This window comes from Hyperoodon ampullatus (assembly GCF_949752795.1).
Source record: "Hyperoodon ampullatus genome assembly, chromosome: 14".
In the NCBI taxonomy this organism is placed as follows: Eukaryota; Metazoa; Chordata; class Mammalia; order Artiodactyla; family Ziphiidae; genus Hyperoodon; species Hyperoodon ampullatus.
The window spans coordinates 58794248-58812198 of NC_136927.1; the positions used below are offsets into that span (position 1 = coordinate 58794248).

Consider the following 17951-nt stretch of genomic DNA (forward strand, 5'->3'; position numbering starts at 1 on the left):
TGTAAGCACTCAGTCAAGCCCCATTATGGTCTATAGCTGGTAAGGCTGGTGGTAGGGAGACAAGTCTAAAGTAAGAAACCATCATTTTTGCTGGATGCCTTGGAGTAAGTCACTGGGTCTCTCTGGGCTCCAGTTCCTGGTGACTTGGGTGGCAGGGAGGGGGCAGGGAAGTGGGGGAAAGGAAGAAACAGCTGTTCATCCTTGAGGGGCCTGGGAAAGCAGAACTTAGGGCGGGGCCAAGAGACAGACAGAGGACTTTCTGGGGCATGCCACCAAGTGAGGGCATTCCTGGGTACAGCCTGAACTGGGAACACGGGCTCCTGGCTCCCAGTGACAGCTGCCCTGCCCTCTCACTGGGTTGGCCAGCATAGCGTGTGAGGAAACAGGGCTGGGCCCCCAGCAGGCTCTGAGATTGAGGTTCCCCAGGAGGCCTATGAGTGCCCAGCCAGCACAGTGTACACCACCCTCTTAGGCACCAGAACCAGCGTAAGAACCTGCTATGGACTTCCCGCTCCAGCTCCTCCTCCTGGCCTCATCCATCCCAGCAGGTAAGCGTTGCTGGCCTTTTTCTTCTTATAGGGCCTGGCCTCAGTGAGTCCAGCCCCCTGTTGGCCTGGGCAGACTGGACTGTGTCTGGTCACAGGTTTAGCTGCTGACTTTGAAGGAGGGCATGGGAAGGCGGGGACAGGGAACAGTGACCCTCTTTGGGGTGCCCAGAGGGGCTGCATTGCTGGGGGCACATCTGGGGCACCTTCTGTGGGGCAGAGCATGGGGCTCTGCAGTGACCCCAGGCCTGCATCACGCTCCTCCCTGTCCCGCCCTCCAACTCAGGCCTGACCTCATGGGGCGTCTCCAGTCCCCAGGCTGTGCAGGGCGTAAGCGGTTCCTGCCTCGTCATCCCCTGCATCTTCAGCTTCCCTGCCAGCGTGGAGGTGCCCCACGGCATCACAACCATCTGGTACTATGACTACTCGGGCAATCGGCAGGTAGTGAGCCATTCCGGGAACCCCCAGCTGGTGGATGCCCGTTTCCAAGGTCGTGCCCTGCTGGTGGGGCGTGCCCAGCACAAGTTGTGCAGCCTGATGCTGAGGGACCTGCGGCCCGAGGACTCGGGCTCCTACAACTTCCGCTTTGAGATCAGTGAGGGCAACCGCTGGTCAGATGTCACAGGCACAGTGGTCACCGTGACAGGTGAGGAGCAGGGCCACTGCCTGGAAGGGACTCCCAGACTGCTCCTGGCCCCACTGGCCCACAGACCCAACGCTGGTCCTGAATCCAAATGCAGCCTCAATCTTGGGCGCAGTTCCAGCCCCAGCCCTGTGCCCCCTGGCATTACCCACAATGAACCCCTCGCATCCTCCTTCCCCTTGAAGCCCCCCTGCCCCAGGCTGGAGTTTCTAGGGCAGGAGGTCTCAGGTGTAGTGAAGGGGAGTCCCTAGCCTCCTGTCTTTTTCCTCAGAGGAGCCCAGTGTGCCCACCATTGCCTCACCAGTTGAGCTGCGCGAGGGCATGGAGGTGGACTTCAACTGCTCCACTCCCTACGCGTGCCTGCAGGAGTCAGTCAGTCTGCAGTGGCAAGGCCAGGACCCCACCCGCTCCGTCACCTCCAACCTCCAGAAGCTTGAGCCCACGGGCATCAGCCACATGGAGACCCTCCACATGGCCCTGTCCTGGCAGGACCATGGCCGGACCCTGCGCTGCCAGCTCTCGGTGGCCAACCACAGGACACATGACGAGATTCACCTCCAAGTGCAGTGTGAGTGTGCTGGGGGCCACGCCCTCGTTACTGAGCTCGCGTCTGTGGCACCCCCGTGGAAACAGTCCCTTCTCCAGCCTGTAGAAACAGCCAGGCTGCATTTGGACCCACAGGGTGGGGCAGGTGGAGAGAGACTACTAAGCCCTAAGGGCCACATTGAAAGGCTCTCTTCCACCTCCAGTCCCCGAAGCTGGGCTGGGCAGAGAAGAGGAGACACAAAAAGCCAGAGAACTGGGGGTCAAGCAGCAGGGGCCCTGGGATTTAGCCCAGCCCTGGATGTTGCCACGGAGGCAGGGGTTTACCCCTTTCCTGCCTAAGGCCACTCATACTCCTGACCAGGGTAACACCCAGACATGGCAAAGAGGCAGTGGGAGAAAGTCTGAGTTTTCACTTGCTTATGCGTCTTCCCATCACAGTAAAACAGGGCAGCCTGTTCTAGAACGACTACTGTACACAGGCATCAGGCCGGCCGCTGGCTCCACCATCAACTAGATGAGCAAAACTTAGGGCAAGTTACTTGCCTCTCAGAGCCTCTGTTTTCTCATCTGTATAGTGGAGGTAATAGTAAATTCTTTCTATCTCACAGGATTGTTATGAAAATTAAAGGAGTGCTTGATACCTATTAAGCACTCAGAAATATTAGCTTCTATTATTTTCATATTTACATAGATTAAGCACTTGAAAATATTAGCTTTTTTTTTTTTTTTTGGCCACACCTCACAGCTTGCTGGATCTCAGTTCCCTGACCAGGAATTGAACCTGGGCCACAACAGTGAAAGCCCAGAATCCTAACCACTAGTCCACCAGGGAACTCCTGAAAATATTAGCTTTTATTAGCATAGTTACATAGAGAGAGGCTTTGGAACAAGATTTAAAGAAGTGCAGTTTCTTTTTTTTTTTTTTGCAGTACACGGGCCTCTCACTGTTGTGGCCTCTCCCGTTGCGGAGCACAGGCTCCGGACGCGCAGGCTCAGCAGCCATGGCTCACGGGCCCAGCTGCTCCGCGGCATGTGGAATCTTCCCAGACCGGGGCACGAACCCGTGTCCCCTGCATCGGCAGGCGGACTCTCAACCACTGCACCACCAAGGAAGCCCCATAAGTGCAGTTTCTTTGTATTGTATTTCTTTGTTGTAACTCAACAAATGAGGTAAACATTCTGAGTGAGTTTGACTCTGCCTTTGGCCCCTCCATTAGGTGGTTGGTCCCTTGCCAACAGCTACCACAAGCCACTAAAGCAAGCAGTGTGTCCATGACTCTCAGATAGAAGAGAGGTAATGGACACGTCATGAGGCAGAAAGCCATAGAGGGCAGCGTAGGCTGAACGCTAGGCCAAGCATCACAGCATCAGGCTCTCAGTGGAGAAGGAAGGGATCAGGACTCCTCACAAGGTCGGGGGCAGTGCCTGCCCTGGACGGGGGAACTAATGAGACTTATGATTTATCTGGGTGGGCTTCTTTAAGGCAGAGTGTTGGAAGAGGAGAGGAAAAATGCCCCCTGCCTTCCCTCAGCACCATATTCGACACCCCCCATCATGCCTTGCAGATGCCCCCAAGGGTGTGAAGATCCTCCTCAGCCCTTCGGGGCGAAACATCCTTCCAGGTGATCTGGTCACACTCACCTGCCAGGTGAATAACAGCTACCCTCAGGTCAGTTCCGTGAAGTGGGTCAAGGATGGGACGCACCTCAAAGACCAGAGTCGTATACTACAGCTGCCCCAGGCAGCCTGGGCCGATGCTGGCATCTACACCTGTGAAGCTGGGAATGGCGTGGGCTCTTCCGTCTCACCCCCTGTCAGCCTCCACGTCTTCAGTGAGTCCTGGGTGAGCCTGGGTCTTGACCAGAGGGCAGGGAGGCGTCCAGGCCATGGCAGCTGAGGGAAACCAGGCCAAGGTGCCTCCTGGGATGCCGGTAAGGAGTCCCAGCCTTGTGTCAGACAGATGACAAACCTCCCTGGCAGTGAACAGGGCAAAGAGATGCATGGCCAGTCTAGGAGGCTCCTCTGCAGAAGGGGCATGATGTAGAATGGGCAGAGATTTAGGCTGATTGGCTGCAACCCTGAGGGTTTGGGCCTGGAAGTCAGCTGGGTATCCCCCAGTGTACCCTATGTTGCCCCCACAGTGGCTGAGGTCCAGGTGAGCCCAGCAGGCTCCATCCTGGAGAACCAGACAGTGACGCTGGCCTGCAACACACCTAAAGAAGCGCCCAGTGAGCTGCGCTACAGGTGGTACAAGAACCACGCCCTGATGGAGGACACTCACAGCCGCATCCTCCAGCTGCGCTCAACCACCAGGGCTGATACAGGCTTCTACTTCTGTGAGGTGCAGAATGCCCAGGGCAGCGAGCGCTCTGGCCTGGTCAACATGGTGGTCAGCCGTAAGTGGTGGGGGGGTGGGGAACTGGACCTGGGAGCCGGGGTAAAGAGTAGAGCCCCTTCAGAAGGGTTGGGGTCCTGGGCCCAGGTGCCCTTGAGCTCACACCTGGTCAAGGCTTTGACCTCCCCGGGCTTCAGTTTCCTCCTATTTAAAAAAACTTTTTATTTTGAAATAAGTTCAAACTTTAAAAAAGTTGCAAGAAGAAAACAAAGAATTATCATATACCTTTAATCTAGATTCCACATTTGTTAATATTTTTGGAAAATTGATTTTCTCCCTCTCTCTCTCTAACTATATATTATATGTGTTTGTGTATATATGTGCTCACACATGCACACATATACATGTATGTATGTATATATGCACATATGTGTGTGCATACATGCACACATTTTTCTCTACATATACACTTTCTACCCACATGCATACATACATATGCACTCTATAGGTATACATACACACATATTCTATCATCTATCTATCCATCCATTTATATTCCTGAAGTTGCAGGCATAATGCCCCTTTACCCCTTAATTTCTCAGCATGTATTTCCTAGGGTCACTCTCATGCATAACCACAGTACAACGATTGTATGTAGTCAGGAAACTTAACATTGGTACAAGGCCATTGTCTAATCTACAATCCATATTTAAATTTTACCAGTTGGCCCAATAATGTCCTTTATGGTAATTACTTTATTCTTGTCCAGGATTCAATCCAGGATCCTGCATTGCATTCAGTTGTCAAGCCTCTTTATTCTCCTTCCCTCTGGCACAGCTCCTCAGTCTTTTCTTGTCTTCCTTGACATTGAGCTCCGATGAGCACAGGCCAGTTGTTCTGTGATGCTCTCAGTTTGCGTTGGTTTGAATGGAGCAGACTGAGCCAGTGCACGTGGGCAGGGACACTGTGGATGTGATTCTGTGTCTGTCTCCCTGTGTCACATCAAGAGGCACATGGGGTCAGTTTGTCCCATTGCTGGGAGTGTTCACTTTGATTATTTGGGGCAGTGCTGCCCACTGCCAGGTTTCTTTGCCAGTTTTCCCACCTTTAAAGTGGGGTCCCTGGATCCCCGCTCTCAGGGTGGCCACAAGGATTGACTGGGATGACGGAGTGATTTGCCCAATCCGGGATAGACACTCAGGAGCTGCTGGGGTCATCCCCCCTTTCCCAGGGCATTATGGGAAGAAGTGGGTGCAGGGGTCATAGGCTATAAGGGGAGATCCAGGAATGCTCCTGTTGAGGGTAACAGGCCTGGTCCTCATCTTCACACAGACCCACCCCTCGCCCCGGACCTAACTGCCTTCCTGGAGACACAGGCAGGGCTGGTGGGCATCATCCAGTGCTCTGTGGTCAGCGAGCCCATGGCTACTCTGGTGTTGTCACATGGGGGCCTCATCCTGGCCTCCACTTCCGGGGAGGGTGACCACAGCCCACGCTTCAGTCTCTCCTCTGCCCCCAACTCCCTGCGCCTGGAGATTCGAGACCTGGGGCCAACTGACAGTGGGGAGTACACGTGCTCAGCCACCAACTCCCTTGGGAATGCGTCCTCCACTCTGGACTTCCATGTCAATGGTAAGATGGCCCCAGTGAGGCTAGTGGAAGGAGTCTGAGGAGGAGGCCTTCTCTGGTACCTTCCTCCTGGGAGCCCGGAGGGGTCAACTGAGGGCCTCAACTAGCTGGCTAGAAAAAAATCACATCAAAGATATGAGGTATACAGTCATCCCAGCCTCAGAGGTTCCTAGAAGTCAAGGCAAAAAGGGAAACATGGCAGATTGAGTTATTCCTTTTGTCCCCATTCTGACTCTGAGCTTGGAGGGTTCTTCAACGCGCATTCATTTGTTTTTTATTTATTGAACTTTTGGGGCAGACTCCGTGCTAGGAGTCAGATGCAGAAGACCAAATAGAGAAGTTGGGTCTTGGTGCCCGTGCTGCCTTTCCCTCCTTCTGAGGCAGACATAGCTAACTGATCAAGCCAGGTTTTTGACATAAGCCTGGGATCTGGCTCAGAATCCTTCTCAACCATGCTTCAGCCAGCTACTACCAATAAGAGCTGAATTGGCATTCAAGACCAGACCCTCCTGGATCATCAAGAGATTCACAGAGCTGATGCCACGAAGCCCAGAGCTCCCCACAATTGAGTTGGGAGAGGGGAACCCGGGGGCGCTCCCTGCGGTGGGTGGCATGAAGCCACAGGCGTGCAGGGGAGCCGAGCCTTCCTCTCTCCCTTTCCTGATAGCAGCCCGCCTCCTCATCAGCCCGGCAGCAGAGGTGGCAGAAGGGCAGGCAGTGACACTGAGCTGTAGGAGCAGCCTAAGCCCGACACCTGACACACGCTTCTCCTGGTACCGGAATGGGGCCCTCCTTCTCAAGGGGCCCAGCAGCAGCCTTCTGCTCCCTGCTGCCTCCAGCACTGACGCCGGCTCATACCACTGTTGGGCCCAGGATGGCCATAGCACCAGCGGGCCCTCCTCACCTGCTGTCCTCACCGTCCTCTGTGAGTAGCCTTCCCACCAGCCCGTGGCTGCTGTGAGGAGGATCAGCCCATTGGAGTCCATCAGCCACCCCCACCTCCTCCAGGCTCTCCTGGCCCTGTCCTACCCTGGGGTCTAGATGAGGAAGGCAGCCACAAGCCTGGACGTCGTGGACCTCGACACCCAGGACTGAAATTTGGAGACTGAGGCTGGGGAATCTCATTTCCCAGCCCCAGTTCCATTAAGGCTCTGCCTCTAGCCTCAGACCCATCATGGACACCATGTCCAAACTTTGTCCTCCAGAGCTGGGCCCTGGGACACTGTACTCATATATGTGCACACACCCCATAGGCTGTGCCCTCACAGGTGCAGACACAAAGGCAGAGCCTCTCCGCCCAGGGACTGCGTCCTGTCAAGGATGGATGCTTTTGAGGGGCTGACCAATGTTCAGGACACACTTAGCTTCCAGAACACCTTCCCTGACATGAGCAGGAGTCATGTCCGGGGGCTGTCAGGAAGAGCAGGTGCCTCTGGGGTGTTTTCTAGTGTTCAGGGTGAGATCACATGGGGACTTTGGCCCCAGTCTTCAGAAACTTCTAGGAAGAGGGCATTTTAGGCATTATCTATTCTCACAGGAGCTGGCTTGGAGATCAGAGATAAGAGGCAGGAAGGATCTTGGGGGAAGGGATGGGGTGCAGAGTGGAAGCAGAGAGCAAGACACCCAGGGATTGCTAGGTAGGCGCCTGCTCAGGAGCACCTGGAGGTTATGCAAGGTGGCTGCTTGCCCTCTGTCCAAGCTAGAAAATGGCACTCCTTCTTCTGGGAAGATGCAGTCCAGCGCTAGGGCATAGCTTAGCACAAGGGGCATGGGCTGAGGTCCTCCCACCCTTGTCTGTTTGTCCTTGTGTCGTGCACAGTCTGCACAGCTGTTTGCAGCAGCTCTGGGTACATGCCTTTGCTTGGTGTGTTCTGGGAGTCTAGCCAGCCTTTAGTGGACCTGTGGGACCCTGGCAGAGGCTGTGGGATAGTGCCCATGCTCCTCTCCCTACAGATGCCCCACGCCAGCCCATGTTTACCACCCGGCTGGACCCTGATACTGCAGGAGCCGGGGCTGGACGGCGAGGCCTCCTCTTGTGCCGTGTGGACAGTGACCCCCCGGCCCAGCTGCGGCTGCTCCACAGGGGCTGTGTCGTGGCCTCTTCCCTGTCATCTGGGGGCAGCTGTAGCACCTGTGGGGGCTGTTCCCAACGCACAAAAGTCACCAGAGCCCCCAACCTGCTGCGTGTAGAGATCCAAGACCCGGTGCTGGAGGACGAGGGCATGTACCTGTGCGAGGCCAGCAGTCGCCTGGGCAATGCCTCTGCCTCGACGACCTTCGATGCCCAGGGTGAGGCGGGTCAGGGAAAGGGTCGCTCAGGGTCAGGGGCTGGTACTCGGGACCCCATTCCTTTGCAACCCCCAGCTCTGAGGAGGGTCTATTGGGCGAAACCACCTTTGGTCAGCAGTGGGAGCTTGCTTTCCTCCCTATGCCCCATGGGCACCCCAGAGGGCCTCCTTCCCACCCCCTCCAGGCAGGGAGGCTGGACCACTGGCCCCAGGGTCTGGGGGGAAGCCATCAAGGTGAGGCCTCAGTAGGCCTGTGCTGCCTGTTCTCCAGCCACTGTCCTGGTCATCACACCATCACACACGCTGAAGGAGGGCACTGGAGCCAATCTGACTTGCAGGGTGGGCCGGGAAGCCGGTGGCCCTGCCAACTTCTCCTGGTTCCGGGATGGGGCACTGTGGGCCCAGGGCCCCCTGGAGACCCTGACGCTGCTGCCTGTGACCAGAAGAGATGCTGCCCTGTATGCCTGCCGCATCCTCACCGAGGCTGGTGCCCAGCTCTCCACCCCTGTGGTCCTGAGTGTGCTCTGTGGGTGATGGGCAAGGGAAGGTTTGGGCCCTTGGAGGGTGGAAGGGGTGGTCTGGGGGAAACGGGCTGAGGTTCGGTTTGGGGAGGCAAGAACTTGGCTCGGGCGTGGGCAAGTGCGGGACTGAACTCTGTGTGTGTGTGTGTGTGTGTGTATGTGTGTGGAACAGAGTGTGGCAAGTGAAAAGTGATGAGCTGTGCTGGGGGTGGCCTGAGCTCCCCACTGTCCCTGCAGATCCCCCAGATCCTCCAAAGCTGTCAGCTCTCCTGGATGTGGACCAGGGCCACACGGCTGTGTTCATCTGTACTGTGGACAGTCGCCCTCTTGCCCAGCTGTCTCTGTTCCATGGGGAGCACCTCCTGGCCACCAGCCCGGGGCCCCGGCTCTCATCCCGTGGCCACCTCCAGGCCAAAGCCACAGCCAACTCCCTGCAGCTAGAGGTCCAAGACTTGAGCCTGGCGGACTCTGGCAGCTACAGCTGCGAGGCCACCAATGTCCTGGGATCAGCCAACACTTCCCTCTTCTTCCAGGTCCGAGGTGAGTGTCAGTCCTCTGAAGCTGTGGTGGACCCAAGTGCCCTGGGGGCCACTCTGCATATTTATGTATAGATATATAATATACAAATGTGAGTATATATACATATATACACATGCATATGAATATATTCATATTCTTCATTTATCTATCTATCAATATTCTTCTGTAATAATCCTCCCTAAGTGAATAAACCAGAAAAAAGGAAAGTTAATATCAATAATGCTGCAAAGGCCAAAGAAAAACACATTTTTTTCTCCCACAATGACAAACAACAGTTTTTGAACATTTTCCTTGGGCCTTGATTCTGTAGAGAAATTGAAGGTCAGAGTTTTAGGGGCTTGCTCACGGTCACGTGACTAGTCCCTGGCACATTCAGTGCTGGTCCCTGGCACAGCCTGGGCTCTCAATCACCACTCTGTCCCTCCTTTTTACTCCCCCAACCCTGGTCTCCTCCTGCCTCAGACCCAGGGGGCACTAGGGACAGCCCTTTGCCCGGTCCCCAGTTCCTGGGCTCTCATGACTTGGAGGTTGGGTGCAGAGTTGGCTGGAGAGAGCTGAAAAGAACTCAAGATTACACAGCTGCTAACTTCCCCTTTCAAGCACTTGGTCACCCATGCTGAGGCCAGCTCATGACAAGGACAATGGCGCTTGGCATGACCTAAATCCCTACCATTTCAGTGCTTTATGGGGTCAAACCAACATTTGTCAAGAGCTAACATGTGCAGGTGCTGTGCCTGGCACTGGGGTTAGAGGTCACACAAGCTGAGAGCCCAGGTGAGGCTCACCCTCTGGTAGGTGAAATATGATTGACAAAGCAAAACCATAACTCAAGGTGGTGGGCAGTGAATGCTGGTCAGAACCAGGGCAGGGGAGTCAGGTGCAGGAGAGGAAGAGGCATGGAACGGCAGTGGGGCCCTCAGTAGTGGTCTGGTGGGGGAGCTGTGGCTCCGGGACACGGGCTTGGGGTCTTGCAGTCCTCATGTGGACACACATGCAGTCCCAGAATGTGGGAGGGTATGGCAGAGGGCCCTCACCTGCTCTTGGTTTCTCCCTGCAGGAGCCTGGGTCCGGGTGTCACCATCGCCTGAGCTCCGAGAGGGCCAGGCTGTGGTCCTGAGCTGCCAGGTACCCACAGGGGTCCTGGAGGGGATCTCATACCGCTGGTATCGGGATGGCCAGCCCCTCCAGGAGTTCACCTCGGCCACAGTCCATTTTGCAGCCATAACGTTGAGCCAAGCTGGGGCCTACCATTGCCAAGCCCAGGCTCCAGGTTCAGCCACCACGAACTTGGCTGTCCCCGTCAGCCTCCATGTGTCCTGTAAGCACTTTCGTTCGTGTTTCCTGGGGGATGAGGGAGCCAAGGGCATGACTGGGGAAGGAGATGCCGAGCCCCTGGTCCTGGGCTTTGCCTCCGAGAGAGTCCTAGATGAGGGACCACCTGGTTGGGCCCTGACCACTGCTTGCTTTGTGTAGATGCCCCTCGCCAGGCCACACTCATCCCCCTAATGGACACAGGCCCTGGGCGACTGGGCCTCCTCCTGTGCCGTGTGAACAGCGACCCTCCAGCCCAGCTACGACTGCTCCATGGGGACCTGCTCGTGGCCTCTACCCTACAAGGTGTGGGGGAGCTTGCAGGCAGCTCTCCCCGGCTACAGGTGGCTGTGGCCCCCAACACGCTGCGTCTGGAGATCCGCAATGCAGTGCTGGAGGATGAGGGCGTTTACACCTGCGAGGCCACCAACGCCCTGGGCCAGGCCTCGGCCTCAGCCACCTTTGATGCCCAGGGTCAGTGTAGGGGTGTGAGTGTGTGTGTGTGTGGCTCCTTTAAGAGAAGAGGAGGTTGAAGAGGGTTCTGGAAGCCTGAGGCACAGGCAGGAGGGTTGAACATAGGACAGTCTGTATTCCCACCCTTCTTAAGGGCAGCAGTCTCCAGATCTGGTTTTCATGGAAAACCTTTTTTATTTTTATTTATTTATTTTTTAAATTTTATTATTTATTTATTTATTTATGGCTGCGTTGGGTCTTCGTTGACTGCGCACGGGCTTTCTCTTGTTGCGGCGAGCATGGGCTACTCTTTGTTTCGTTGCAGGGTGCGGGCTTCTCATTGCGGTGGCTTCTCTTGTTGCAGAGCACAGGCCCTAGGCGCACGGACTTCAGTAGTTGTCGTGCACGGGCTCAATAGTTGTGGCTCACGGGCTTAGTTGCTCCGCAGCATGTGGGATCTTCCTGGACCAGGGCTCCAAACTGTGTTCCCTGCTTCATCAGGCAGATTCTTAGCCACTGCACCATCAGGGAATTCCCTGAAAACCTTTCTTAAAAACAGAATTTTACATGAATGCCCAGTGGATAAAACTAATCAGAAAGGGGGCACTCAAGGAGAAACCACAGCAGGGCAGGTGAGGCCTGTAGGGCTCAGGGCGCTGCAGAGAGAACTCTGCTTGGGACCACCTGACAGATGATGAGCCATTTCCTAAGCTCCATCTCTGACAGGTGGGTCACCTGTGCCTCCCAGAGGCCGAGGGGCTTCCCACCCTCATGGAGACAGGTGACTTGCTTTACACAGCCTTTGGTAATCCCTGGTGTCCCCATGCCCTCCTTCTCTCCCCAGCTGTGAGTGTGCAGGTGTGGCCCAAAGCCACTGTACAGGAGGGGCAGCTGGTGAACCTGACCTGCCTTGTATGGGCTACCCACGTGGCCCAGCTCACCTATACATGGTACCAAGACGGGCAGCAGCGCCCAGGTGCTGTCCACTCCATCTCCCTGCCCAACGTCACGGTCATGGATGCTGCCTCCTACCGCTGTGGCGTGTTGACCCCTGGCCAGGCACTCCACCTCTCCAGACCCGTCACCCTGGACGTCCTCTGTGAGTGTGGCTGGATGCAGGGTGGAGCTGGGAGGAATGACAACAGCTTGCAGGGATCAGGGCATGGCCAGAGACTCACAGGCATCCAGCCCAGGAACGTAGTACCGAGCTGGCTGATGGAGTACTGGACAAGGAGCATTAGAGTTTGGGGTCACTGGGGCAGAGAAGCAGTGCCCCAGATTGGGCAAGTGGAGGCCCTTGGGGGTGGGGAGCCAAGGCCCTCTTGGTTAGAATGCTACCTGCAAACTGGCCTCCTCACCACTGTGGTCCCTGAACTCCTTCTATGCCTTCGTGCCTCCATAGATGCACCGCGCGGCATGCGCCTGACCTATCTCCTGGAGAGCCGCGGCGGGCAGCTGGCCCTGGTGCTGTGCACAGTGGACAGCCGCCCACCTGCCCAGCTGGCCCTCAGCCACGCTGGCCGTCTCCTGGTGTCCTCGACCACAGCCTCTGTCCCCAACACCCTGAGGCTGGAGCTGTGGGAGCCCGGGCCCAGTGACGAGGGTCTCTACAGCTGCTCGGCCCGCAGTCCTCTGGGTCAGACCAACATGTCCCTGGAGCTGCGGCTAGAGGGTGAGGCAGGGCCCTAGCCAGGCCCACCAGGGGTGGGATCAGTTATGGTGTCTGGCCAGCCCAGCTGACCATGTCTTCTTGGTACAGGTGTGCAGGTGACCCTGGCTCCGTCAGCCACTGTGCCCGAGGGAGCCCCCATCACAGTGACTTGTGAAGACCCTGCTGCCCGCCCACCCACCCACTATGCTTGGTACCACAACAGTCGTTGGCTGCAGGAGGGGTCAGCTGCCTCTCTCTCGTTCCCGGTGGCTACACGGGCTCACGCGGGCGCCTATACCTGCCAGGTCCAGGATGCCCAGGGCACACGCAGCTCCCGGCCCACAGCACTGCATGTCCTTTGTGAGCAAGTGTCCTTGGCTGGGGGTGCCCAGGGAGGGTGGAGGGTGCTTCTGGGCCCTGGTGTGGGTGGGCATAGGACTGCAGGGAACCTGGGAACGGACACTTGGGGAAAGAAAGACATAGGTGATGAGGGAAGATTCCTTAAGGTCCTGTGAACCCTGTCTGGAGGAATCTGCCCACAGGACTCCTGAGAAGCTGTCACTTCCCAGAACTGACCATTTTCCCAGAGGTTTCAGCCTCACCAATGCCAGGCAGGTGGGCAATGGATAGCACAGGGTTTCCAAGCAAAGCCCTCAACTCTGCCCTGCCCCACAACGCAGATGCCCCTCGGGACGCTATCCTGTCCTCCTTCTGGGACTCAAGGGCCAGCCCCATGGTCGTGGTACAGTGCACTGTGGACAGCGAGCCACCTGCCGAGCTGGCCCTGTCCCGCGATGGCAAGGTGCTGGCCACCAGCCACGGGGTCCACGGCTTAGCAGTGGGGACAGGCCACGTCCAGGTGGCCCGCAACGCCCTGCAGCTGCGGGTGCAAGAAGTGCCCTCAGGTGACAAGGACACCTACGTCTGCACGGCCCGCAACTTGTTGGGCTCAGTCAGCACCATGGGGCAGCTGCAGGCAGAAGGTGAGCAGGCCAGGGCGCAGGAGGGGTGCCGGTGCTGTGGGGTCTGAGTCCATGTGAGGGGTGGGGCTCCCACAGAAGGGGGCTGGCTGGCCTGACCTAGTGGGGAGGAACAGCTCCCCCTGGAGGGGGTTGCCCAGCCTGAGGGGGAGAAACAGCCTGGCCCTTGGAGAGCTCCTTAGGGAGGGGGAGGGGCGGGGAGGTATGGCAATGCCCAAGGGGAGCTTGGGTGCAGGGGAGACATAACCTTGCCCTCGCAGGGCCCAGACTGCGGGTGGGAGCACTGACCTGCCCTGGGGAACCCGGGGGTGGGAAGACAGACATAACCCTACCCGCAGGGAGCTCAGTTTGAGGGACAAGGTGCAGCCCCACCTTGGGGAGTCCAACCTGAGGGCAAGACACAGCCTCATCCATCAAAAAGCTTGAATTGATGAGAGAGGGAGGCAGAGCTTTGCCCCGGAAGTCCCCGGGGCAAGGAGGAGAGAGAGCCCTGTTCTCAGTCTGATGGGGGAGACACAGTCCCACCTTTGGGGATCCAGATCCCAAGTCAGATCAGGCCTTCCCATCATGCACAGAGGCCAACCCAGAGACTCCGGCTCCTACAGGCCTACAGATCTCTAACCACCTCTGGTCCTGCAGGTGTGCATGTGGTGGCTGAGCCAGGGCTGGATGTGCCTGAGGGCACAGCGCTGAACCTGAGTTGTTACCTCCCTGGCGGCCCTGGGCCCGTGGAGAACTCTACCTTTGCTTGGTTCTGGAATGGTCGGCAACTACACACAGAGCCTGTGCCCACCCTCGCCTTCACTCATGTGGCTCTCGCCCAAGCTGGAATGTACCACTGCCGGGCTGAGCTCCCCACTGGGGCCACCACCTCTGCTCCAGTCATGCTCCGGGTGCTCTGTGAGTGTGACATCCTCCCCCTGCCCCAGTCTCCCCACGTCTCACACGCCCACTTCAGGTCTTCCTCCTCTTCTGTCTGCAAAGAGCAAGGACTTCACAGGAATGGAGTCCTGGGTCAGAGGATTCCCGGTGACTGACGTGTGATCTTGTGCACCTCCCTTGGCTTCCTTATCTGTAAAATGTCAGTCCCCTCACCTTGTGAGGAGTACACAAGATAGTACACAGTAGGCCCTCATCAACATTGGCCCCCTACTTTATTCTTCACCAGGGCCCCATACCGTATCAGTAAGCTATTGCTGTGTAATAAGCCACCCCAAAACCTAGTACTTAAAACGACAGCCATTTTTCATTTGCTCACAATTCTGTGGGTCAGAAATTTGGGCTGGGCTCAGCTGTGCAGTTCTGCTAGTCTTACCTCATGTGGCTGCAGTTGCCCAGTGGCTGAACAGAGGCTAGATGGTCTAGGATGGCTTCACCCTCATGGCTGGCAATTGGGGCTGGCTATAGGCTGGGCCACATGTATCCAGCAGGCTGGCCTGGGCTTCCCACATGGTTGTTTTCCAAGGAGAGCAGAAGATGCAAGGCCCCTTGAGGTCTAGCCCTGAAGTCACACAATGTTACTTCTTCTGCCTTCAAAGTGAGTCACAGATTTAAGGAGTGAGGAAGCAGGCTCTCCCTCTTAATGGGTGGAGCAGCAGTCACCTTGCATGGGGTACAGGAAGGGGAGGAATTTGTGGTTGTTTCTGCAATCACCACACTCCCTGTCTTCCCACAGACCCTCCCAAGACGCCCACCATGACGGTTTTTGTGGAGCCCGAGGGTGGCGTCCAGGGCATTCTGGACTGCCGAGTGGACAGCGAGCCCCTAGCCAGCCTGACCATCCACCTTGGCAGTCGGCTGGTGGCCTCCAGCCAGCCCCAGGTTGCTCCTGCCAAGCCACACATCCACGTCTCAGCCACCCCCAATGCCTTGAGGGTGGACATCGAGGAGCTGAGGCCCGGTGACCAGGGGGAGTATGTGTGCTCTGCCTCCAATGCCCTGGGCTCTGCCTCTGCTGCCACCTACTTTGGAACCAGAGGTGAGGGGGGCTCTATCTCCCAGGCCACTCTGTGCAGAGGCCCAGTTCTCAGGTCCGAAGGCTTCCTTCTGAGGTCTTTCCTGAATCACTTCTGCTGCAATCAGCTTGTCTAGTCTAGACTGATTTCTTGAAGCTCCTTTTCATGGGGACGCTTCTGAGAGAAAGTGAAACTTAGGTTTCATCTTGGGGGAGTCACCTTAGGAGGGAGCATTGGAGGCCTGGAGCCACAGCCACCCCTAAACCCCACCCCTGTGTTCCAGCCCTGCACCGTCTGCATCTGTTCCAGCAGCTACTCTGGGTCCTGGGGCTGCTGGTGGGCCTCCTCTTCCTACTGTTGGGCCTGGGGGCCCGCTACGCCTGGAGGTGGGTCTGGAGCTAGAAGGTGGACAGAGTTACCTCATCCTTCCCCCATGTTCCTCCCACCAAATTCACAAGCTCCATACTTCCTAGCCTGTCCCTCTCTTTGCTCCAAATTTGGGAAGCCCTTCTAGAATCATCTCTAAATCTATCTTTCTGTAGTTTTCTTCTTTTCTTATCTCTGCCCTCTCACTGCTGAAGAAAGGGCCGGGGAGGAAGAAAGTAGCCTACTCTCCACAAATCTCCCCAGCTCTCTGTGTAGTGAGCAGTCTGGGGTGAAGCTTACAGGGTGGGGGAAGGGAATGGGGGCAGGCGGGGGAGGGGAGAGGCTCTCTGAGTCCGCTTTTACCCTTGCAGAAGGAGGCTTTTTCATAAGCTGAGAGTGGGTGAAAATTCGGTGGAGATGGCTTCTCAGAAGGAAACCACACAGGTATTCGTTCACCATGTGGGCACACGCAGACACAATGCTCGGCTAACCCGCACTGCGGGGCTGGCACCGAGCGATTACTCTCATTTATAGGATGGTGTCTGGGGCTAGGCAGAGACTAGGGAGAGAGCATAGTGACCCTGCGCCCCCTGAGAAGACAGGGGGAGCCATATTCTGACTGGGGCAGAGCAGTCACGTGCTTGCTGCGTGGCTGCCTGAATGACTGGAGCAGACATTCTGAACTGAGCAGCATCACCTCTACTTCCAGGACACATCTTGTAACACAGGAGCCCACCTGGGTTTTAGGGTCTCTCTTCCCCACTCCTGATTCTGCCCATCACCTGGGCAGGGGTGAAAGTCTGTTTCTCTTCCCCTGTGATGTGTCCCCTTCTTCAGATAATCCGTTTGGTGAGCCAGGGCTCCCAGCCACATTTCCAGCCATGCACACTCTCACCAATCCCCTTGGGACCCCTACCCAAGGCTGGGGACCTGGGGGACCGCCCTCCAGAGTTAGAGGTCAGGTGATGACTACTCCCAGAGTCCTCCAGTGACCAGAGTTTTCTCTGTGGGAAGCTCATTGATCCTGATGCAGCCACATTTGTGACCTTGTCCTGTGCTCTGTCCCTGAGCTGACCTGTAGCATTTCCTGCCTTCAGGGGGAGGAGGTTACCGGAATCTGTGATGACTCGGGCCCTGTGAACAAGACAGCGTTGGGTCCTGCCTGCCTCCATGAAAACAGCTCTGTGGCACCTGACTTTCTATGACCTGGCTCCAAACCCCAAGAAAAATGGGTGGCGAGAGGTGGAGGTGAACATCAATCTACCAGGAAGGGTGTTGACCCTGGGGGACTCTGAAGAGAAATGAATTGACCAAGTCCATTTCTCCTTCTCTTTTCTCTGGATCTCATCTCTCCATTGATATTCCAGTGCATTGCCTCTTCACATCTTTCTCCTCCAAGCTTACCCTGGACATTTGAGATGGATTAGAATAGAGGAAGAGCTTTCTACATCATCACAGGCTGGTCAAGGCGCTCTGTACTAGCTAGAATATAAGCTAGGCTACTGTAACAAGACCAAATTCAGTAACTTCAACGTGAGAGAATTTGATTTTTCTCTCCCATACTAGTCTGGGTATGTTAAGGTGGTTTAAGATGTTGGAGCTCTGGATCCTTCTATTTTGTTTTTCTCCATCCCTAAAATGTTGCCTTTGATTGTGAAGTTCACAATGATGCCATTGCATTCACACTTCCTCCAGCAAGAAGAGGGAAGAGTGGAAGTTAAAGGCATGCCCTTTCCCATTGTGGTTACAACCCATTAGTTGTGCAGGTAATTTCCACTCACTTCCCATTGGCTGGAATTTAGTCATATGGCCATGCCAAGCTGCAAGGGATTCTGGGAAATGTAGTTTTTTATTATATAATCAAAGGACTCCCAACTATCGACACATCCCTGAGATTTTGACATTGATGGGCATGCTGCCAGCGGGCCACGTTCTGTCTCAGCGCTCATCTACTGAAGGCCAGGGTGCGTCCTTGTCTATTCTGGTCATGGGCTTCCTGGAGGAGGTAGTCTCTCTCACACATTAAGACTGAGGAAATCAAGAAGGTTTCGTGGTCCCTAGGGAGAGGGAATCCCAGGCAGTTGGGTTGCCTGAACAGGCATTTTGTGCCAGATCTGGCTTCTGGAAGAAGAGATGCTCCCACTCCCACTCCCCCACCCCCAGAGAATGGGGAGCAGAAATGGTATCA

At 56.2% G+C, this 17951-nt stretch overlaps 1 protein-coding gene across 1 annotated transcript; it reads left to right on the forward strand.

Moving 5' to 3' along the window:
* Positions 1-499: 499 nt before the first annotated feature.
* Positions 500-16968, forward strand: SIGLEC1 (sialic acid binding Ig like lectin 1; the record flags this gene model as incomplete). The annotated part of the gene is made up of 21 exons (XM_079718922.1): positions 500-548; positions 832-1191; positions 1460-1756; positions 3300-3566; positions 3876-4130; positions 5402-5701; positions 6366-6623; positions 7652-7987; positions 8258-8512; positions 8745-9047; positions 10105-10365; positions 10521-10832; positions 11656-11910; positions 12214-12483; positions 12571-12822; positions 13143-13445; positions 14082-14342; positions 15118-15420; positions 15681-15783; positions 16135-16207; positions 16861-16968. The coding sequence occupies 21 exons, from the start codon at positions 500-502 to the stop codon at positions 16966-16968; spliced, it is 5181 nt and encodes a 1726-aa protein (XP_079575048.1).
* Positions 16969-17951: the final 983 nt, after the last annotated feature.